This window comes from Strix aluco, chromosome 4 (assembly GCF_031877795.1).
Source record: "Strix aluco isolate bStrAlu1 chromosome 4, bStrAlu1.hap1, whole genome shotgun sequence".
Taxonomy (NCBI): domain Eukaryota; kingdom Metazoa; phylum Chordata; class Aves; order Strigiformes; family Strigidae; genus Strix; species Strix aluco.
Window position 1 is genome coordinate 75,391,586 of NC_133934.1, and position 24,986 is coordinate 75,416,571.

Genomic DNA, 24,986 nt, shown 5'->3' on the forward strand with positions numbered 1-24,986 from the left:
TGCTAAGTGGGAATTTTAAGCGACAGTTTGTGACAAGTTTTGATTGTTTCTCTACACTCTAAGAAATACTAAACCTAAGAACTGTTGGAGACTGATTTTTTTTTTTTTCTCTCAGAAGTGTCTTTCTTTCTTTCCTGCAGCACGGAAAAGGATATGCTAGTCACTTCTACAGGACTTACCTGAAGCAGCATGATTTGCACAAAAGTCGACCAACAAAAAGCATCAACTTTCAACTTCATTATCTTGGCCATCCAGTTCTGTGTAACTGAAGGATTTGTGTGCTGTTGGAGACATCATGGCCAACAATAGGACCTAATTGCTCTCAGCAGGCCTGAGAAATGAGTTGAAATGTGTAGAACTGTAGAAACTTCAGAGGCAACTGATCTTGCCTCTCTGATCAGTGTGTGCCTGTTTACAGCACTATATATCTTTCTCTCTCCAAAATGTCACTGAGCCCTTTAGATGTTTATATTCACCACAAGAAGCCAATCGTACAGATAAAAGAAATGTGCATTACAAATGCAATATCACTGTTTTAAACTTGACTGTTTTATATTATTTTTGTGTGATCAAGTGTTCCCCAAACTATTCCAACTTTACAAGAGAGATTGTGATCATGTTCTTTTCACCTGTGGGTCATAAAAATGTTGTTAACTGAGGACCCACAAAATTATCAAAGACATTCTGTAGTTTATACACCGTGTTGCAAAGTGTTTACTGTACTATTTCAAAGCTTCTAAATAAATATAAAATATATATATATTATATTATATATAATTTTCCGAAAAACGTGGTACAACTTAGTTGATTTTTAAATGGATTCATACAGTCTACACCATACACTAAAGTGAGAAGGTAATTCAGGGTTCCTAAGCTATCCTTGCTAAAAACAAAAATAAAATAAACCTTTAATAGTACTTCCCCAATATTCGTATTTTGGTCAATCCTGTTTTTCTTGTTTAAAAAAAAAAAAAAAAAAAGCTGTAAGCAACAACATTTTGTCTGAAAGTTGTAATGAATTTTCAATGCCAAAGATGCAGCTGTCAATATTACCAGAATGAGCGCTATGTACTATCAGAGGTATAAATCACTCTCCATTATTTTGATTATATTTCTATGGTTTTTAATTTGGAATCACAAAATGTTTTATAAGGCTCTATAAACTCACCTGTATATGTTGTTAAAAAGAACACTGGGTGTCTGTACATTTTGCAATGTAAGATATAATGTAAGTGAAGTTAAGTATTTTAAGAAAATCATCCCAAACTCATGAGTATGCATACATACATACATACATACACACACAAACACCCACACATCTCTCTCTGACATAGTTTTGTGAAACTATACAAATATATTGCCTAAAAATATTTCTCTTGTGGCTAGGAATAGTTGTTGATAGAATTCAAATTACAAAGGCAAAGTATATGCCAAAATATTGACTCTTTTATCACAAAGGAGATTTGAAATTAGGAACATGGCACATTCTCAGCTGACCCCTCTCCCATTGGAGTTAAAATGGGGTTGGATACCATCTTTGTTGGGAAAAGGATTAAGCCCTCGCATATAATCTTTATGTTCTGTAATAATTCTGTGGTCTGAAATGGTATCTTAGAGCACTTCTTTTCTATGAAATATTGAAAAAGGTAAAATTTCAAAGGTAAAGTTTAAAATTACTTTCATGTCCATAGAGTTTAAGTACCATTTACTAAATGTAAAAATCTAGTAAAATGTTTTTTTCTTTTTTTTTCTTTTTGTATTGTGTTTTTTTCCCCACTGTATCTTAATATGTCAAATATTGAAAACAAATGAAAGAACACTGTGTTATCAACTAATGTTTAGCCAAATTTGAACAAATTCCTACTGATGATTCAATATTAAGTAAGACAAGAGAAAACCTCTCAGATGGCAGTGGAATTTGGGTCATGCCGTTATATAGAAATTCTGATATCCCCACCAATACTGCCACAGGATGAATGTGTGAGAAGCTGAATTTAACCACTTCTATGTCGTAATAGAGTTTGGGTTTCTTCCTTTTGATATTTTTTTGTTGTTGTTTATAATGACAGTTTCTATTAGATAGAAGCATATAAATTATCTGTATGGAAACCATCCTGCTATGGATCCAAGTAAAACTCCTGATCAACTTGTGAGAGCTCTTTATACAAACAGCTACTGGACTGAGCCCTGAAGTTGTTAATTTAATACTCTGAACAAAAAAAAAATATGCTTGTTAAACACTTTTAATTGTGTACGTCTAGCACATTTGTATAACTACAAAATATTTTGTGGGATCCTTTTAAAATGTATATATTATACAAAACACAATCAAAAAAAAGCACCAACAATCACTATTGATTTGAGCAAACACAACAGTGAAATGTTTCTTTAGCTGTAGGTAGCAGGACTTTTAGTCACCTACAGGCTTTGTTAATTTTATGAAGAAAAGCAATGAAATTTGTGACAAATACTTCATTTAAAGGAGTTTGTTAAATTATTTTCTGTTTTTAAAGCAAGAAAGTCCTTGCCCTTCTTAGAACTCTTTTTTATTTCTAAGTATCTCTTTAATATTAGACATACACTGTAAATTAAGGTTTTTTTCAGTCTTTGGAGGAAAAGGAAATGTTTTTCCTTTCTATTTCATGGATAGCTGAAGTGGTTTTATTTAATGAAACTGCCTTCACATTTTGCATGCCATTTTTTCTGAAAAACTTAACCATATCATACCTTGTCCTTCCTTTCCATAACTGAACTCTTTCCATGGGTATGTTATACACATACCCATTTATTTTCTTTTTTTTTTTAATGTTAAATAATGTAGACACTGGTTCGTGTATGCACAGAAATCCTTCTGAGTTCATTGGAGAGTCCCAGAAGGAATCATGATAGGATGCAGAACTGTTGAGGAAAAGGAAGTTTTTAAGTACTACAACCTGGGCTCCCAAGATATTTAAAACTTGCTGATTTCTCTAGCTCACTGTGAATTTTAGTATGATAACATTTGATGACACAAGCCTTAGGACACATTAAAAAACAGTACATAGCTGCTGTGTCCCAAGAGAAGTGCTGAGAAGCATATTGGGCGGTACAGAGGCTCAATTTCTCCCGTTTCTTTGTTTTAGTGGGGAAGATACCTGTTGCATCCAGTCAACTCCCATTGAAATTGAATTGTTCAGCATCTCCCATATATTTCATCATGCTACTGTGTTGCCTATCTGCAGTGATAGGTACGTAAATGCCTTTAAATATTAGCTATTGTATTTGCCTCTTCCTTTAAGCATATGTGATGCAAATGTCTAAGGACTCTGATTTGCATATTGGACACAAAAGTAAACTGAAGTAGTCGGAAAATATTTAGATTGGATATTAAGGGGAAATATCTATACCCATAACCTGGGAAAAGAAGATTCTGAAATCTCACTCGTTAAAAGTTTTCAAAAATAGTTCAAAAAATACCTGTCAGGGATGATATAAGTGTACTTAAACTTGCCTCAGAGAAAAGCATGGACTAGCCTTTCAGTCCTGTTGTTCTATAATGTTCCTAGTAGGGCATGCTAAGCTTTAGAGGATGTCATCTGTACACAGCTGTAGGGATAAGAATGTTCTATCCTTCAATTAGGTATCAGAAGCAATATTTAGTGTTTAAATTTACAATTTATGAGCATAAGAGGACAAGCTGTCTGTGTGAAGAACTGTCTTTGGAGTAAATTAGAGTTCCAACACAGAAGAAAGGATCTTATAAAGGGTAGCAAAATGGAATCAGATCTGTAAATATTTTTTTTTCAATTTCCTGATTTAGATGTGTAGCAATAGATTTCTAAGCAGCTTGCCTATTTAATTTCTTCAAAACCAGACCTTAGTTTCTTCCAGACAGATTCTTCCAAAACTTAGAAATACTAAAACATTTCACTACTTGTAATAAAATTCCAGTTACTTAATGCAAGTTTTTACTAAGCTGCCTATTGAGAGAAAGAAAAAAAAAAAAAAAAAGAAGAGGTATTTCCGTTAATATATTCTCAGCTGATTTGAACAAGGTGTAGTAATTCTTCATCAGTGTTGTTGCAAAATTAAGTGGAATGACAATGCGCAGATAAATACAATTTGTAAAGATTATGCTTCCTGCATTATAGTTACTATATATGTGTGGGGGGAGATATGTGTGTTTGTGTATATAATTATAGTTCAAAATCTGGTAAGTTGCCACTGGATTTTTTCTTACAGGAGTATGCTCCTATCAGTAAATGCAAACAGAAGGGTAGAAACACATTTATGATACTACAAAGTTAACTTGGTCCTTAGTGTAGAATGGAGTTTTGCATTCAAGATTTGAATTCAGCCCCTTCTTCGTGCATTATACCCACAACCAAGCACACATTACAGTATTTGACTTTCAAGATTTTACCTGCTCATAGTAGGCTTTTTTTCCCCTTTTTTTAAGTACTGTCATTCCTCAGGGTAAAGGGTGGATAAATAGATAGTCTTCCTAGGCTGATAAATTGTCGTTGCAATTTTGCAAGGCGGTTAAATATTTGTATGTCTTATATGGAGAAAGCTGATCATATCTTGCCGTTGTTCCATGTTCAAGTCTCGAGTTTTATGGAACTTGGACTTTTGAATTAAAATCTATACAAAGGCATAGGGGCCAAAATAAGCATCTCTGATACACATTTAGTTATTGCAACTTGATTGCAAAACATTGGCGTCAGATGTCTATAAAGAATAGAAAGTTGTTTATTCTATTTGCAGTAATGTAAAAGACAGCCAGTATGACTTTATTATAATATTATGCTATGAGAAATTCTGAAACTGTGAGTTAGATCCATTGCACTGATCCCTACAATCAGAGCTCAAATTCTTCTTAAAGAGCTCCTTCGTTTTATTTTGTCTCTAATCTGCTAATCTGTCTTGGTATGAAATGGATACATATATATAAACAAATACACACATCCATTAAAATCCATTGTTGAGCATCTGTGTTTTTGTAGATATCCTCATATGTAAGAAATGAGCAAGAATTAACTTGGACAGCTTTCTTGAATTGAAATTGTTTTTGAATCTGAATTTGTTAATAAAGTTCATGATATTGACAGACATCAGGAAAAATGAAATCTATGTGGGTGTAGTTCTGCAGAAGGCAAATGCTTCATTTAGGAAGCATCCTGTCAAAAATGTATAAATGCGAGTGCTGGAAATCTTGCTGAGTCAAGATGAAACATACTGTGCTAAAGCCTTCTTGTTTGCTGTGTCAGCACTGATTAAAGTATCCTCTGGATGTTAACCACTGCAGTCAATCAGAAGATATCAAAAATGGCAAACGGGATTCAGATAACATTTACCATTCTTACTGAAGAAAGTATATAGGTGAATATATCCTAAAATATTAATGTCTCTTATACCATATGGAAAATTCAGTTAAGCCAAACAATTAATGAAGCGGTATGCTTCCAAATACATGCACTTCAAACATTAAAGTTTATCTGATGCTCAACTTAAAAGCATATTTTGGATAACTCCCCTTTGAGTTGCACTAATGGTGAAGAGTAATGTATTGTATAAAAAAGCCTTATGACAACATGATAAAGAATCACCAAACCAACTTTAAGTTTTAGAAGTCTTAGATCCAAACATTCAGTTGCAAAACTGAACTGTACTTTATATGCATCAGAGCCTAATTCCATTAAAGGCAATAGCCCAAGCCACAGTGATTTCAAGGAGTGCAAAAGTAAGTTTTAATTTCTTTCTTTATATGCACATGCATTTTTAAGCAAGAGCAGCCTACAATAAAATTATTTGACACCAGAAAAAGGGAAACTTCACTAGCTCTGCTTTTAACAAGCTGCGGAATCAAGCTTGGAAATTTGGACACGGCTATGTGCCAGTTTAAAACAGACATGTTCTAATAATTTTATCTCAAAGCAAAATAATGCAAGAAGTTAAATGATATAACTGTTCAGATTTTCTAACAACACAAAGACAGAAATGCAGAATCTATCTGAAAAGGTAGATTCATGTCTTTACTATGCAGAAGGGCAGACAATTAAAAATTCATTGGAGCAGAGTATTCTTACACTGCCAGACTGTTGGTTGAAAATGTGAGCAAAGCAAGCAAAGAAAATATCAACCTCAACAATGAATGTTTCAGAAAGCTTTGCTTTGGAAGGTAACAAACACATCCTAAGCACATTATCTCCTTTCAGACCTAGACTGAAAGATGTTTCCTATCATCTTTTCTGGTCTTTTTCTTAGAGTATAAAAGCAGTCCTCTGAAGGGCTTGCATGTTCACCTCAGTGTAAGGAGAATATTCCCATTTGATGAGAATGAAAGAGAAAAAAGACCTAGATGAAATCTGATGTCAAAATTACCTAGTAATTCCATCTCCATCACTACAGCTTTTCTAGACAGGTATCAGAATAATTTAGGGCAGAAACTTTATGGGATACTGACAGAAGAGCAGTGGTGTGGCACTGTTCCTCTGTGAAGAAGAAAAAGAGAGGAGAGAGAGAATGTTCTCTGCTTTTCCTAGTCTCACAGATGATGTTAATTGGTATTTAAATAGTGCTTTGTTCAGGAACATAAATATCACAAAAGAGAAAAATTTCACCATGAGAGCAATATATTTGTTGTGGCTTATGCTATCTGCAAAAAAAATCATGAATTCAAGCAAACATTCTCCTGCTCAACCCCCTGAAGATGAGGCTAAATGATGCCCTTGGAGCTCACGGCCATTCAGTCTTTGTGAGAGGCTTGGTTTGATTTATGTTCTGACTGTCAACAAAGAGAAGAGAGACAGAGTGCTCGAAGTAAAAGGTAGTTAATATAATCTAGGGAGAAAATGTACTATACCTTGTAATGATATCATTAAACCTCACTTAGCTTCTGGAATCAATCTGTTAAACAAACTAACAAACAAAACCCCCCAAATAAAAAATAAATCTGGTCCTTGACACTCCAAGTACACATTTAAATTAGATCAATCACAGCTGAGTTGAACAATAATGGCATGTGAAGTATCATACTCTTTCTTACACGTAATTCCAGGGGACAGTGGGGGACAACCCTGGCATCTGGCACCTCCCTGGGGCCAGGGATGGGCTGAAGCCAAGATGGGCTGTTGGCCCACAGGTTGGGGTCAGGATCAGGCCCAGCACAGCACATCAAGGAATCTCTCTCCACAGCCCGCAGTAGGATGGGACCACCCTTGGCTGCACTGGTGCTGAGCCAGCCCTGAGCCCCCAGAATCAAACCCCCAGGAAGCTTTCTCACCCTATTGTGAAAACTCAACAATTTACAAACTTCCTTTCCAAATATATTATCATATTCTGCTTCAAATGCTACTTTTTAATGGATGTGTTACTTCATTGTGCTTCATTGTGCTTTTCACCATTTATGTCAGCTGGTTTTTGGGGGTTCCTGGCATTAAGTAACCAGCCTAACTTTTAAATTATACCTTTATAATTATAGGTGGAGTTCAATTATCCCTTATCATATAGAAACTAATATTAAGGTTTCTGGGTTTAATTTTGCTACTTTAATTCCTGTTGTCACTTCTTGTGTGACAACAGAGGAATTAATTTCATTTATTATTAATGAAATAAAATTTTGTTTTATTTATTAAATCTTATCCAACGAGTACCTCTTATCCAGAAAAAGATCCAGGCAAAACCAGGTAGTTTACCTTTTTTCTTTTTTATATAAATAATTTCCAGACCTTCACTGTTCAGGGATAAGGACATGAAAAGCAGTAACAGGAAATATTTGAAGTCTGAAAAGTGTTTTACTGGACTGGGGAAATTTCTTTCCTGTTCCCATTCTATCTGGAGTAACTGGAAACTACCATTTGCATGCAAACTGGTCAGGTGTTTAATTCTTCATTTGCAGAGTGAAATCTACAACTTCACTGAACACATTGCTAATACACACAGATCTAAAGCTTCAGGAAAAAACAAAACCAAAAATCTGTCTTACAGTTCTCATCCAAAAAATAACCCTGAGAACTGGAAAATCTGTGCATAGCTGGAAATTGAAAAAACCCCACATTTATTTCAAAGTTAGATTTCTATTAACTGCTGTTCTGTGCACTTTATATCCATTATTAGTAAGCAAAATATACTCCAGTGTTAAACAGATGCCTGTATCACTATCCTTATTTTACTGAAGCATAACTGAGAAATTTTGTAATGCATTCTATTGCAGAGGTGGGAATAGAACCTTTTTCCTAAATCAAAATAATAAGAAAAAAAGCACCACAACAACAGTGATTATAATATAAAATAATGTAAAACCACATGGGTGCTACAATACTGAGATCTCCCCACATGCAGGTTAATGAGCTAACTAGTAATCTAGAGAGCAATATGTAATTTGGTGCCCTTGGTCCCTCTGTCAAAAGAATGTATAATTATTTTTTGCAAAATGGGACAGCTTCAAAGAGAAAAATGAAGAGCTCTTCATCTTTCCACTCAGAACCTAAATCCTTTTGGATTTGATGATTAGGGAAGGTTGGGAAAAGAAAATTGGGTCTAGACCCCATCATATAAAAGAGGCGTTTGTCCTCGGTGGCCATCACCATGGGCAAATACTATGATCGGTATGGTATAAAAAGGGCCTCTATCAGCATTTCTTTCTCTGGTAGTTTTCTGTTCAATATATTTCTTCCCAGAATACTTAAAAATAGTAACCTGTTTTATTAAGATGTTTGTTAAGATGTTAAAAACTAAGTACCTAAGATTTCCAGAGCAGATGGTGTGAGTTTTGGAATATTTTTTCAGGATGTGAGAAATCTGTATTCAGTTCTCTTCATCTCAGATAATTTCTGCATCCATATCCAGCTTAGAAGTTTCTAAACAGCAAGTTGGAGGGTTATCTCCTGTTTTGCTGTTCTACAAAAGCATTTAAACATCTCTTGGTGCAGGAACTAGGCACGTGTGCCACCTTCTACAGCTAATCACTGATTAAATATAGACTCATTTACTTGCTCTCCAGTGAGTACTTAGTATTGTATACAAATTTTTGCTCAGTAGGTATTTGCAGATGACACACTGAGTGCCACTAGGCATATAACAGGACTGTTAGAGAGCTTGCCCTCTTGCCAAAGGGAGAGATCAAGAGAGCAAACCACACCTGGCATGTTAGTCATATAGATGAATGTATTATCAGAAAATACTTGGACATAATGGTGGTAAGGGCAGTCTAAAAATCTTACACTAACAGAATGTATTACTGGGAAGGACTCACCTGATATTTACATGGCAGATGTTGAAAAGTTCAGAGATTCTGGGCAATTAGGTAAATTTCTGGAAGGTAAGTCTTTCCTAAGTCATCCTATTGATGACAACATAATTACTGTACCAATTAAGTTGGGAAGCAATACTTCTTTGGCATTTCCCTGGAATAAGTACCCACACACTAGCATTATAAACTGAAGAGACACAGAGAAAAAATAAGAATGTGGCTTACTGAATTGCTGGTATATAAAGAAGATTTGAACCATCCCTCTGGCTCCTTTGGACCACTTCAGTGGCCTCAGACATCCTGGGGCTGCAACTCACCCTAGTTCCCCTCACCGGGCCTGATGCTGACCTCCACCCATGGGCCAGTGTTCCAGCCCTTCCTTGGCCCAGCCCTGTCCTTGGGCAGGTGCTTGATGCCCAGGGCTGGGGCTGTCCCTGGCTGCTTTTTGCCTGCCCTGCTCCTGGCTGGGGCAGTGGGATGGGCCCTGCCCTGATGCCCCTGGGGAGCCCCCATCCAAGGGAGCCCCCAGCCCCTCAGCACCCTGACACTGGGAGGTCATAGTTCTCAATTCTCCTGCCTTGCTGCAGGATCAGCACATTGAATGCCATTACCAATACACATTTCCCTAATCTGTTCTTACAAACTGTACTAATGCCAGGCACAACATGCCTCTGCTGTAAAAGAGAGATTCCAAAGAGGATGGAAAAAGGAATATTTCACTTTGAGATGGAGTTTTGTCTTGATCATTTTATTTCCTTGATGTTATGTTATTGTAAAATACTAGAGTATTTAGACTGCAGAAAAATAGCTGTTTCAAATAAATCAAACAAGAACATTTCCTGTGCATATGTTGTCACTGATGTTACTCGAGGTCCTTGTTCTATCTTCTTGGTCTTGGTTTGCTCTTACAAAGAAAAACCTTGTACCTGTAACAGTTCTGTCTCTTCCTCTTTCCCCAATCTCCTCCCCCTCCAAGACACTTAAATTGGCCTGACAGTACCCTGAACAAGTAAGATAATGAGAGAAGCTGTAGGAGACATATGAAAGTAAATTCATTTGAAGAATTTTGTACACTTGTTGGTGTGCAAGTAAAATCCTACGTCAGTTCCAGATTAGTCTAAATAAACCAAGGAGAACAAAGGTAGGTTCTTAGCCTAGTGTATATTTGTGCAATTCCAGACCACTCCAGGTGAACATCTTGCCCTGCCCAGGTCCATTGTAAAGAAGGTAAACTGACCCATTAAGCAAAATACCAAACATCTATGTAGAACTACAATTTTATAGTTGAGTGAATATACATAAATAATCAATGCAAACTGCACTAAAAGGTGAGATACGGGGTTGTCCCTCTCAAAGTCATAGCACAGAACTCACAACTTAGAGAGGAAATGAGATAGTATGAAAGGGTATCTGAATTAATCCCTCTGCACTCTTAATATAAGGTGATTATACCAGAAGTTTGTCAATTTTTCAGCAGCCATCCAGACTATATTGCTTCCAGACTATATTGCTAGAATTGAAGATCTCTCCCTCTCCCATCCTATTCCCAGGATTTGTGTTCCCTTAGGGCTTTTGAAGAAGAAGAGAGCAACAGAGACTCTTCTGTCTTGCTGCTGATGAGAATACCTCTCTGGATTGATCTTGTATTTTAACACCCTGTTGTATTTCCCCTGCACTTACTCAACATACAGAAGCTAAATTGGGAGAAATGGCTTTCTTAAAAGATCAAAATCTCGGAAGGCTTTGAACCCTTAAATAATATGGAAGATCACAAGAAGTCCATTCAAGTTAGAAGAATCTGCTCATCACCTTGAATTATATCAGTACCATCCTTCTCTTTATTGCCCTTAGAGTGTGGGGAGTCAAAGACAAAATAGCATAACAAATGACACTCTGTGGCCTGCTGATTTCTGGCTGCCATTTGTACGTTAAATCACCAGCAGCTGTCATGATCAGAAAGAGTGGTAGTCAGTGTTGGAGGGAATAAACATACACAGGCAAAAATGAAGGCTTGATTCCTTAGGGGAAGAAGGTAAAATGAAATAGAAATGAAGTGGTATAGACAATACAGGTGGTGAGTGAATAACTCAAAATGTAAAAGGAATATGGGGCAAGTGCTTTATAAGGATCATTTACATATCTCAGTACTTCTGTCAGAATCTGTATTGTGTATTGCCTCTCAAAAAGCGAACGGAAAATGCTTTTAAATGTCAGGCACTTTTATTAGGATTGTTTACGTGTGCTTATGTTGTGCAATCGTTACCACAATAAACAAAAGGTTGGAGTTTCAGAAGGTTACAGCTAACTCTCATTTTTGGGGGATAACACCATCTGCTTCTTAGCACAGTGCGCTCACTTCACTGGGACTTCACCGTGAAGCTGCTTTTTGGGTACCTTTCTTTAAATGAACTGGGGAGCAGGCCATTCCTATGGAACTGTCACTTGGTCTGAACTCAGGCTGGAGAGTGGTTTCCTCCAAACTCACAACCGAAAATAAGTTAGTTGTTGAATGTGTTTTTGATCTAAAAATACTTCATGTCTCCAAAGACTGATTTTAAAAATTTCTGAGCAACCAGAGGTCAAAGGGTGCCAGGTATACTCGATGTTTTTCAAAAGTTAGTACATTAAAAAAGAGTCTGACTTCCTTTCTCCCACAATTATGGATGCAGTATTTCCATCATCTTTATTTCAATGTTAAGCTTTCTTTGTTCAACAAACACAAGATACATTTACAAATGTCTGCTGGGAAGGTACGTGAATTTTTCTTCCTCCCTTAGCTGCATATTTATGCAATCCATGCTGAGCACTGTTTTGCAGGTAGGAACTTATGCATGAAACAGTGTTGAATTCCTCTTGTTTGTAGATTGGGTACCTTTCAACTGATTGAGTCTCACCTGCTACATCTGTTAGCACTTCACTGGAAAGTGTCTTTCCTTGATGGCCTGTCACTCTTCAAGAAAGATCCTTCCCTTTTGTTCCTAGTCTCTGCACAGCATTTCTTTCTCTTTGTTAGATGGATCACTTCTCCAGAATTCAGAATCTTTAATAAACACATCATCGACAAAATGCTTTCATCTATTCTTTAGATTTTGTAACATCTCTAGAAATTATTTTGCTCCTTCTATGTGTTTTGCATAAACTTGTCAGCAAATCTGTTTATCTCACTCTCAGAGAACTAAAGTTTTTACTTTTTAAAAAATCTTTGCTCTTCTCCCAGCTCAGTAACTATTCATCAGATGGCTTGCAATCTTTGCAGTGGTTTTTTAACCATGACAATTGAATTGATCGTACACAAGCCCAGGGCTCAGATATTCCACTGGTATCAGTGTAAAAGAAAAATCTAAGATCCCAATTTTTATTATATGTAAAATACCTGCAGCAGAGTCTTGAATTTTTAAGTTTTAGTTTTAGCATGTGTTACAAATTGACACCATCCAATGTTCCCATGCAAATATACTTGACATTCTGTATTATATATAAAAAAGTTACTTGCATGTATCATAAAAATTCTGATTCATATTGTATGTGAGTTGCTGATTAATGAAATGCATGCAATGTATCAGTACAAGGACAAAATACCTTTTCTTACTCATACTTAGGTGTGGACATCAGATTTTTATTCATCAGTATTGGTAAAACAATAGCACATAGGAAACCCATTCATAGGCAGAGCCGCTTGTACTAGTGAATGCACAGACACACTAATAAAAGATGCCCTCACCATACTGGTCTTGCAGTTTAATTATGAAAGTCAACAGCAGGATTTAGACAAACAAACACAAGGGAAAATACCCAATAATGAGAAGTGGGAACCTAATCTATACAGTACTGAAATTCAGTGGTACTTCATAAAAGATGTGTAAGAAAGATGGCCTGCTGGCAGATGATGAGCAGGGATGAAAAAGTTGAAGATTAGAACTTTTCTCCACAGAAATATTAAGCCCGGAGTTTCAGTACTTGTGTAAGACCAGAGATCTGTTCAGGGACTCACAGCCTTCAGAACTAATGAAGACAAAATGCTGAAGTTAAGGTGTGGCTGACCTTTTGGAAATTCACAAGTTTGAGTCGTGGTTGTATGTCATAGCCCAGATCCATCTCATCCAAGTTCAGACATCGACATTAAGTGACCTCATTAGGATATAGCAGTAAGGTGCTAAATAATACAGGGGAAGAGAGAAGAGTATCAGGGGAAGCCGAAATTGAAGCAGCACTGAAATGAGTGCTGGTGCCGCTTACCTGGCTGAGAGGGAGCTAAAGATAACTATGCTCTAAATTTTGATGCTACATTTAAGCACCAAAACTTCAATACAACAAACTCAGGCTTAGGAGCCCCATCTTCTCAAGTCCCAAGGCAGAGAGTCCTCTTCAGAGGCTGTACATTGACCAGAGAAGTCTGCATTTTTTAAATCTTGGCTAAACCGAGCAATTGTGTCCATACATATTGTTTAGATGTTGGTGCCAAAGTTAGAGCCCTTACCTGGGAAGTGGCATGCCCATCATTGTCCCCATCCACAGCCTTGCCTCGTTTCCTCCACATCACTCTCATGGGCACAGGGCACATGAGATGAGGGTCACTGCATGCTGGCCTGTTTTGGAGATCAGTGAAGCACATTTAAGTAACACAGGTTGCTCATCTAGGCAGCCAGTACTACTTGAAACTATAATCTGTTGTGGAGCTATTAACAATGAAGATGGAGCTTTTTTACTAGTATTAAATTATTTTTTTTTTTACATTTTAATTGCTGCTAACCATTATTTTAAAATAGAAGATAGCAGCTAAAGTTTTAAATCAACAACAGAAACTCAAATAGTTACTGCAGTTCATTATTAGCTTGGAAGAAAACAGAGCAGCGATTATTTCCCTAATTGTCCTTAAAGTCATTATTACATATGCAAGTACAATTTGGTACTCTCCAGAGTCTTTCCCTCATTACACTGTGTGATTCACTAAATTACACGATTGTGATTAGTGCGGCAATCGGTGTCCAAGTGGTATCAGGCAACTACTGGGCTCCTTTTGCGGAGGTCAATTTAATTACATTGTGCATGACAGAAACCAGGCCAACTGAGTATTGCCTTTGCCACCAGCAATTGACACCTGAGTGTTAATGAGCTGGTAATTAAGAGTTGGCACAGACAGGCACATTTTAGTGTTTGGGACTGGGATTACCATATGGTTCAATGCCTCTATGCTAAAAGCCTGAAGTTATCCATTTTCTAAAATATACAGGATTTTAAAATAAAGGCAAATTATGGCAGTTGCAAATAACAAGGAAGAAAACACTTTTAATCAGGACTGAATGCTGCCTCTCATGAACTTCTGAGAAATTCCCTCTTTCTAGTTGCATTTTTTCTGCCAGCATTTTACTTTTTGCAATACATGTTTAGCAATACACGCTTACACTGGAATTGCCTGTAACCAAAGGGATGTTTTAAAGTTTGTTTAAAAATAAACAATCATTGTTATTAATTTCAGTACTGTAGTTTGGCCTAGAAAATGTAATCATAGCTGAACCCATACTGAAAGATCTTTAAGTCTTACAGTTTAGAAATCAACACAATATCTTTCTCAAGAAGGAGAAAAAAGTTGGTAAACATTAACAGACATGCATTTTATTACTAAGAGGCTATAAATACAAAAATGTTAGTTGTACATTTCCTGGTTTTTTTCTGATTTCCCTAAATTGTTCCAGTATCTTTGAGGGTCCGGACTACTGTCATCTGCCATTATTAAAATGAAATCTTGTGTTCCAGCCTCTTCACAATATAGCTTTATAGAAAAGTCATATATCTCTGTTTCTGAATAGCCAGGATACAAATTCTCTAATCTTGGGTATCATTGATAATATTGGGTTTAAGTTTCTGCGAGGCTTTTCTCAGCCAAGTGATGGTTACCAAGTTCTTTCTAGAACAAGAGGAAGGCATGGGTTTGCCTGCAGCATGTCACCTAGGGAGGCTGAAATGGCTGGCTGCTTTTGCAGAAGGTAGTGGGAGAGGCAAAAGGCAGCTCCGCTGGAGTTGCTTTCCCAGCGCCTTTACGCTCCTTTGAAAACAACCTCTACATACTGTCTAAATTCATGAAGAAGAAAGAAGCTGATGAAGGAGGCTGACCTTAAGGAGAACTGAAAAGTGACTGGCGTGAAGGAGACTGTGATGACAATTCAGGGGGGGAGACAGGGAGGAGACTGGAAAATTAGAGAGAAGGAAAAGCTATATGGTAGGGAAACCACCTCTGAAACATAATCCCAGAAACATAAACCCCAGAAACATAATTCCCAGAAAACATAATCCCAGGAAAATTAGAAAGAGGGAGAGGGAGAAGATGTGTGGTAGGGAAACCACCTCTGAAACATAATCCCAGAAAATCAGTATTACCAGCGCTCATGATTATGTTGCAGATATTCCTATTTTAATTTATTATAATGCGCCTCAAGTCCTGTGACTGTATGCAGCTCAACTTCAAATTTAAAAAAAAATATTTCTAACTGTCAGAGAGATTTTAAGTCAAGTGTGTAAAGCAAGTAAGGTAAATTAAAAACACTCCAATGATTTTTTAGCATTTTTATGAGTTTTGTGAGGTTAACTCTGCGTGTTCAGTGTAAGGAATATCACGAATGAACTGATTTCTTTGATGCAGCATGTATAGGACTTGTGGTTGTAATTCCTGTATCTCAATTTTGTTATATAAAAGCGTGATAGGATACAGTCGAACCCAAACAATTTTATGCAATTCATTATCACAGCAGAAATTTTTTTTGGTGAAGATGTCATGATGGATGTACCTATTTAAAAGTCCTCTTCTGTATTTCTTTCATGACATCTTAAGCAAGCAGCGGTGCTACAGACCCCTCCTTCCTCAACAGCTTGTGACGGCCACCAGCAAGAAAGGTGCTGAAGCTCTGGGAGGGTCCTTCAGAACTCACTTCAGCAAACCCACCTTGCTGGGTGCCTTGAGGTCAACAAGGGACCCGCTGCTCACGGTGGCTGCCAGTAAGCTTTGAAGCTGTGGGCTCCTTGTAGCAGCTACGTTTTTTTAATGTACGCAGACTGACTGGTGCTTTGGCTTAGACAATTTTCCAGTGGCTTTATGAATCCACAGACTGTTCACATCAGATGAAAAATGTATTAACTTTATTGAATCTTAGTTGTGGGATTTACTCCTAATTTTCTTCTTTCGAGGAGTTTGCTTTTTTCCGCTGAACCCTCCATAGGACATACAGCCTTTTATATGCAGATTGCTATAATTATGCTTTGAAATAGCTTTGAATTCCCTGTGGCTTAAACAGAGAACATGAAAGGGCAAATGTTACGCTGAGCTGAAGGATATGAAAGTGGCACGTACATCCATCTAAAATGAGATATAGGGACGAACAGGTCTTTGCTTTACACAGCGACGTCAGTTCTTGACAGGTTATTGAAGGATCTTTGTAGCCACAGAGGCTGTCTTGGGCAGCACAGAAATGCTGCCTAGGGATAGCTTATCAGCTTACATTTTTCTTTTTTAATACTGAAATGTGAGTAGGTGCTAAGCGAGGCGGGAGAAGCAGACCGCCAGGAAAGCTGCAATCCTCCCCACCGCAGGCAGGCCCCAGGCTGACACCAGGCTCCTGGGTTGGGGAGGGGGACAGCTGGGCCGCCGCTGCCCCAGGTGGTCCCCTGAGGTCATGGCTATTAGATTATTTTATATAATATTAAAATATTATATTTTTAATACTCCTGTGGCCCAGTGGGGAGGCTGTGGCCCGGGATGCCCCTCACCCCAGGCCTTGGGGCCACCCTCGCAGTGGCTGGAGGGGCCTGGGGGTGAGGGACTGAGGGCTGAGGGCCCTCACAAAGCCGCCCACCGCCTTCTGGCTTTATTTACTTATTACTTTATCTTTTTGTTTACACAGAGAGACTACTCCCTGCCCTAACAGACAAAAGGTGCTTAAAGCCTGCCAGGCAGGCACCAGTGGGGCTCTGCCTTTCCACCACAGAGGGGCCCACCGCTGCCTCCCTGACATGGCCGGTGCTGGGCTGGCAGTGCAGGAGAAACGGGAACCATATAAGCCCTGTTCCACACGATGCTATTTTAGCAGTGTAAAAACGTTATGTTGAGAAGGTAGTTACCTGCTCCATGATTGAAAAGGCATGCAGATTCTTCCCGTGAACGGAAATACGCCAGGTCCCTTTGTACGTAAAGTGTTTCCTTGTGTACATTTTAATGCAGCCTGCTAGATTATGTGCATATATATATTCACTTTTTGTTTAAAATGTATTGTCTACAGAGCCATGGCGTTTTTAATTCACATTTGCATAGAAGGGATTTGCATTCAGGCCCTCTAAAACACTCACACACTTTTTTAAATCATTGAGTCGCACACAAGTGTAAAGTTTTCAGTCAGGGGCTTTTAGAAAACTTAAGTTACTCTATTTCGATTAGCGTCTAAAGGTTTCAGGCCAGGTCCTCGTTTTGCTGGGGGGGTGTGTAAGGGGAGCGGCCCCGGCCGGATAGGGGAGGGTTAAGGGCGGCCTGGGGAGGCCGTGACGGCGCACCTGGGGCACGGTGCGCCCTGGGCGGGGAGGGCTTATTTGGGGGAGGGGGGCGGTAGGGCCTGACAAGGAGCTGCAGCCACGACGAGGTGGGTGGGTCTAATAGGGTCGAGCGTGGCTGGTGTGGGGCGGGAAACGGTGTCGTGGGTGGCGGCTGCCGGCTGTTCCGTGGGGTCGGGCGCGGTGCTCCGCCGGTGGCCGCAGGGCCGGGCAGCCGGGCTGAGCCGCCTGCCGCTGGAAGCCTGAGCTCTTCTCTGGGGTGGCGATGTTCAAAGGCAATAAAAGTAGGTTAGATAATAACAGTAGGAAATCTGGGCTAATAGTATTATCTGGGCTAGAGCAAACAGCTCTAGCTGGGTGGGCTTGGTCTGCCCAGAAGGCAGTGTCAGGTTGGAAAGACATCTGGTCACACCCTGCCTTTAGATGAGGTTTGGAAAAAAACCCACTACCCCCCCCCCCCCCCCCCAAGCCCCAATGAGGTATTATAGTCGAGGGGCTGGGGTAGGCTTGGATTCATGTAGGACAGTGTTACTCCAGGTGCATTTTCCTTCAAGGCTGTATCAGGTGTTGGACCTCAGCACTGGGATTTTTTTGGTTGATAGAAGCCAACCTCTGTGCTCTTCTTATTGGTATTACTCTAAAAATAGAGGCATAATAAATAATGAAATAGAGCTGAGTAGAAAATAACTACTCTGGAGGTAATACTTTCTGAATCTTGAAATTCTTTATGTATATTGATGAAAGCTTTTTTTTTTTTTTTTAAGGGTGAAACAATAGGAGGTTTGGTTTGACTTAGCACAGGCTGAAATCTAAGAACTTAAAAAACTTGCTCTGTCATGGTCAAGTGGGGATGGTTGTGTATAAGCTTGGGAAATATCCCCCCTTCTTTTTCATTCCACTTCCACGGAAAGCCTCTGCCTTGATCTAGCCAGTTTGGAGACTTTAATGAATAGGACAGTTGAAAACCTTCATTTTTCCTTCAGTACTTGAAAATTGATTATCTGTGTTGAGAGGTTTTAAAGGAACAAAGAGAAAACTGAATGTCCGCTAGGATTTGGTTGTGTTACAGCTAGATGTATTTAACTGGTACTATTACTGAATTGTCTGTTGTTGTTTGGTAGGGCTTGGAGATGGAACAGAAAATTGTGATAGTTCTGGATGCTTGAGAAGGGTTTAAATATTTTACAGATATTAAGGAAGTTACTCTCGGATGGATGTGCTATTTAGAGCAGCTCTTCAAATGTTTCTGATCGCACACCCCTAACGGTGTGAAAATACACACATAGTTATAAATTATATACATGAGCCACTGTACTTTTAATGTATGTTATGTATTTATATATTGTGTTTATTATGAATGTTATAAAACATACACAAAAATAGAAATCAAAAAAACGATGAGATAAAGATGAAACAAATTCTATTTTTGAAATACTCTTATTTATTAAGAGTACAAAAATATTTTTTCCTGCACCCTAGTGGTTTGTCTTGCACATTCCCTGGGGTGTGTGTACCCCACTTTGGCCACCATTGACTTAGAGCGTCTTTATATTTGACCAAATGAAGAAACCAACTCTCAGTGTGGTAGAAACAAGTATGATGTAATTTGAAATAAGTGCTTTCATGACTGTAGAGTTCTTTGTCCTATTTCTGTCACCCTCTTTTCCTTCCCCCTTTTCTCTGTATTCAAATTCCTAGCTAGGTTATCAGCTTCATGAGGTCAAATACCCTAATTCAAATTCACTGGCAGTGAGAACTGAATTTGGCTCAGCTGTGGAAATACTTAATGAACTTAGTTATACCCTTTGCTGATACTCTCTGCTATGATTGTTATCTTGCAACTGCTTCCAAAGTTCAAGTTTTGCAAAGGCAAGAAGTTTTAATGAAGTTTTTGGATTGCAGCAATAGCTGAAAACTTGGTTATTTAAAGTTTTTTGAAGGGATTTTGAGATCAAGACCTATTAATTTCTGGGAAACCGGACACAAGTTTGTATATTGAAGTTCAGGCATATGTTATGCTTTCATTTTTATGTGCTGATTCTTTGCTGAAAGCTGTTCTTCAGCAATGAAAAAAGTGACAAGAACACCAGTATGAACAATACATTTTCTCCTCTGTAACTGACAAATTTCTGGCAGTGGGAAGCGAGAGGGAACTTAATGAGAAGTGTGATTTATCTGCTAAAATCTTATATCTTAGAATTATTTGGTGTAAGAGTTTGTCTTTTGCTTTTAGTGAAAGAAATTTATTTTAAAAAGAAGCTGCCCTTGGCTTACTGCTTCAGAAAATTGCATGAAGATCCTCATGAAAATGAGAAAGCAGTAGGATGTATGTTTTCATTCTGAAAGTGAATCCTTGCTCCCAACAGGTGTGTAGTAGCTTCACTTACCCTGTCAAATGAAAGATGACACATCAGTGTTTGTTAGGAATAGTAATTACAAAGGTTTGTGTTTCCTTGGTAAGGGGGCATGTTCAGCAGCTCATTGGTCCTGTAACCTCGCAGAGAACTGATCCGGTGTTCAGTGTGTACTTTAAAGGGCGAAAGACAGAAGGGGAAATACCGCACATCCCGTCTTTAACACACAACAACGCAAAGATCCTTGAGCTAGCTCAGATGTCTCCAGCATGAAACCCTGCCCTCAGTAAGGAGTTTTCCTCCCCGCCCCCCTGCCACTGGAGAGAGATGCAATCCTGTGCTGTAGCTACTGTTTTGCTTCTGGGACCTGAACTGTTATCTTTGCAGGGCAGTACATTATGCTGACTTTTTTTATCAACCTATTTGCTGAGATCTCTGAACTGAGATGTACAAACTCGTGTCTACATACAGTATGGCTCCTGACTGTTTCTGTTTAGTTGAATAATCATTGCAGAATCTTTACGTAGTATGTAGAGTATGATAGATGTTAAAAACTGGATTTGGAGGAATGAGTGCACTGAATGCAAGACCTCTCCAGTTAACTGACAGAGAATGCTGAATGAAAACAGGATGCCAGTGTCTATGTGAATCTCATTTTAGTGCCCATGATTTAACTTTTATTTATTCATTACATAGGAAATGTGGAAAGCAAGGTTTTGATTTAGCAATTATCACAAAAAGTGGCATCAAGTTCAGATAGCATAAATTGTAAGAGGCGAGATGTTGAAAGAATGGGTTGAATGCTCGGTGTTTGGAGTAGCACATTCAGGGTGTTTTGCTGATCAGACAAGTTGAACAGTGTACATTAAGTTGTGACTGGACAGGGAAGAGAAACTGTATGTGATGTCCTGATTGCTCCTGTGCTCTTGGACGAATTTTACTTTCCCTGGAAAGGGAAAGATGGAGAAATTTCTTCTTTCCTAGAATGCTCAGGCTGGGGAAAGCTCTGGTGAGTAGAGTGATGTGGCCAGCTAGTGGGATGAGCAGCAAGAGGAGATCCTGCTTTCAGCAGGGAGCTGCTAGCCAAGCCCGACCTCAGGAGTGATGACAGACTTTAGAGACCTAAGAGAGGGTTGTCTGGTGTCTGCTCAACTTGAGAAAGAGCTGAAGGCTGTTGTGCTAGTAATCAGGACTGGGAGGGACCACTCCCCTTATTTCAGAGATGTGAGTAGCAGGAGGGAGATGTTCCCCCTACCTCAGCAGTTTCTTTAATCTGATCACCCACTGGATTTAAGACTTTTTTCCTGCTTATGTGCTGTCTTGCAAAGCGATGTCTTGGTCATTCTAATAAAACACTGTTCAAGTCTGTAAGCCTGCTCTCTTTGAAGAAGAGTTCAAATCTCGATATGGTTCTAGATTTTTGTTTCAACCTGGACTCTTTCCTTCAAAGTGGAGAAAAAATTTGAATGGAGAAGAGGGGTAGGAGACAATTTGTTTGAATAACAAAGATGCAGACTTTGAAATTTAAGTTACAGATGCTTGGCCATTTACTTCTTGATGTATAGGGGGGTTTGTGTCTTCTGGTGCATAAAGATCTTGTTATTTTTTGTTAAGAAAAAGACTACTTTGGAAAAGAGAAATCTGTAAGGCAATTTAGTTTGTAGAGGGTAAAGTTTCTGAACTTGTCTGATCAAAATAACCTCATTTAATTTGAAGGAAATTGCATTTCATACTGCTGTTTTTGAAGTACCTGGTTATTGTCATTGCATACAATAAAACTGCTGCTTAAAAGTCTTTTTCTGTGAAAACTCCTTTAATCGTGCTGGGGAGAAAGTAATTTTCCCTAGTGCTCCTTCTTGCTTAATATATATCTTCCCCACTATATTTGTGAGCTCAGATGTAAGTAAACAAACAAACATGCCATTGGAAGGTTCAAGAAGCGATTTAATGATTTCCAACCCTTATCCACCCGTCTGATTGTTGAGATTTACTTTGTATTAGACTTATTTTGGGGATGCTACACTGTTGGCCTAGTATGTTGCATCTCACTATCCAGTGATTTATTTCATTGAAAATCTATGCTTGAGAACTGGCTGTGTAGAAAACAAGGTAGATGCTAAGACTAAAGCTCTTCATTCCTTGCTCTCTTACAAGAAAATACAAGCAGGTGGGCTGGTAAGTACCACTTGCAGGGTGATGTCTGTGGGTGTGAACACCAGTGGGCTCAGTCCCACAGTTTGCAGGTAATTCATTTCATAATATGTCACCAAGCAATTGTCAGATTGTGATTAGCCTCAAACATTCCTGAAGCTTAAGATGCTGACCTGTAGCGCGTGCTGTGCTGTTCATCCCTTAAGCCTCTTTCTGTTTCTTGCAGATGCTATAGAATAAATGAGAAAAGGTTGGATTTTGAGGACACCCTGGTAATTTTGCTATTAGACTGATTTTTGTAGGCAGAAGAAATGGGTATGCAAACCCACAAACTACAGCCCATCCATTCTGATCCTTTCCTATTGTTCTTTAACAACAGTAAACTTAGATGTAAGTCTGAGATCTTGATCTCCTCCTCTTAAATCCCTTTTATCTCTTATCCTCATTTGCTTTTGGCAAAACATCCTTCCTTTCACTTTGACTCATAAAACTAGATTATCTTTGACGTGAGCTGTGTTATCTGTAGTGAGAGGCAAGAGTGAGAAGGCAGCTCTTTGCATCCACTGATCCATAAACCACATTCCTCCTCTTGAAGTACAACTGTGTAGGTTAACAAGGTACCCTCCACAGGCTTGCTCAGAAGCATACAGGGTTGTGAAATGCCCACAACTTGCTTAGTTTCGCCCTTTTGTAGTTTGGGAAGCTTCATTTTTGTTGATTTCAGTATCTCAGGAGGTAAACTGTGGTACTTGATCTTAGTGATTCAGATCCTGGGCTACAACCATGTAAAAGAATGTACATCCAATTGCATACAAGTGAGAGTTACGTACTTTATGATATTTCACTCATAACTGTTCCCTGAAGAAAACAGAATGAAAGGCTGCCTAATAATTTAGGAGACATGCTAAGATTTGTACAGCTGTCGGAACAGTAGAGAGGACAGACATCCAGGTGCTGTTAGGACCACTCCTCATCACATTAAACCTTGACTCCCTTGGGAATTGGAGCCATTACATGCTTTGCGTCTAGGAAAGATGGACTTACAAGCAGCCTTGTCTGCTACTCTGTGGTTGCTGGGGATTAAATTGATTAAATTGCCCTTTTCTTGAGTCTCTCAGATGTCTGTCTATGGTGGTATTACCTTCAAGAGATGGCACTCCTTTGGAAGAATGTCTTCTCTCAGCAATTCAAGACTACTGTATGACTGGATGATGATTGCTATTTGGCTCTTCCTGTGAAGAGCTAGGTTTGAATTGATGACCAAATTGACTTTTCATGCACAAATTTGGGCATGACAGTGAAGAATTATTTCTGAGCTTTGCAATAAATATGATAATTATAACAACAATTACTGTACAGATAGGAGAGAGCTGGAAGAAAATTGGTAGTCTAGATGGGGAAGTACACCCCATTTCCTCATGTATTGCTATAGGTGAAGTGGACAAGTAGTATGTGCCTGTGGATTGCTTATGTTTTGTTTAATCCCAGGAGCAAGGAGGACTGGAGAAGTCCATCCAGCACATTTTTTGAGTGACTTGATAGGTAGTTTCTTTTCAGGTTAATGGTGGTAATTTGAAGAATTGTTTTGTTTTGTTTTTTTTAAATAGCTTTCTCTTCTATGTTAGATGATCTTCCAAAACTCAGTTTTCAAAGATTAAAATTTATAAAACAACTTGAAAAGTGAAGTTCTTCACAGTGAATATTCCAGACTGACTTTAAGGGATATCTGCAGAAAACATGAAAGCTAACCAGATGAGTGCTAGATAGTCTTTTTCATGGATTTTGTTACATACCTGATGAAAAAGGAGAAGATAACATTTGTCTATTTGATCAGCTGGATTTTGATTAACGAAGAGCAGAAGGAACTAAACCTTCAGAATACTGTTGTCCTTGAAAGGAGGAAAAAAGTGGTAAACTTCATTCCCTGCCATGTTGAACGTAAACTGTAACTAGCAGTGCTTGCAAAATAGTAAAAAGGAAAGAGAAGAGAGACAAGAATAACCTGTGTAATTCAATAAGATGATGTATTTGCACATACAGCAATACTTTTTTTTTTAAAGAAAGGAAGCAACCCTGATGTCTTATATTCATTCACAGGTCTTTCCTAACACTCTAGACATCTGAAGAACCTGATCCTGCATACTATTACTTTGCATATTAAATTTGGACTTCAGTGTTTCAGTTCTGATATAATTTTGGATTATAGAACTGTTTCGAAATAAGCTTTAGCTGAATGTGATTTGAGTTGCATCACTTCTGAGGAGCAAGGGAGATGATTACGGTGTCTTAAAAGTATGAAAGACTCATACTGGGGCAAAGAAGAAGGCACTAATGTGCTTAGAACTAGTATGTATGTATGTATATATACATATATCTGATATTGCAGAAGTATTATAGAAGAACAGTTAGGAATTTATTTACATAACTCCAAAACACTTCCTATAGCATAAAATGTGGTGGATTGGAAGAAGTTGCAAGTTATTTAATGTGACAGAATGAAAATCTAGCTGCTGCTGAAAACAGAAGGTGAAAATACAGAATAGACGGGTGATATTTAATGAACAGTAGCTGTGTATTATTGAACATCAGAAGAGGATCTATATAGCCAGATTAAAGACAGATGACCTTTTTAGAGTTTAGTTAACCTTTTGGTCACTTTTGAGAGTTATCACTTATGAAGATAAAGGTCAAGCTAGAGCTTGGTCTTCATATATTAT

At 38.4% G+C, this 24,986-nt stretch overlaps 1 protein-coding gene across 5 annotated transcripts in view; it reads left to right on the top strand.

Moving 5' to 3' along the window:
- PCDH10 (protocadherin 10) overlaps positions 1 to 5,975 on the top strand; it is a 38,186-nt gene extending 32,211 nt beyond the window's left edge. For 4 of the 5 annotated variants that reach the window (XR_012623195.1, XM_074823664.1, XM_074823666.1 and 1 more), the window contains one exon: positions 141 to 1,746. Coding sequence is in view for 1 of the 5 variants with exons in the window: in XM_074823667.1 (XP_074679768.1) it covers positions 141 to 160 (20 nt within the window). In the remaining 4 variants the exon portion in view is untranslated. Of the gene's footprint in view, positions 1 to 140; positions 1,747 to 3,122 lie in introns of those variants that run through there. The other variant, XM_074823665.1, reaches the window with a different exon arrangement.
- Positions 5,976 to 24,986: the final 19,011 nt, after the last annotated feature.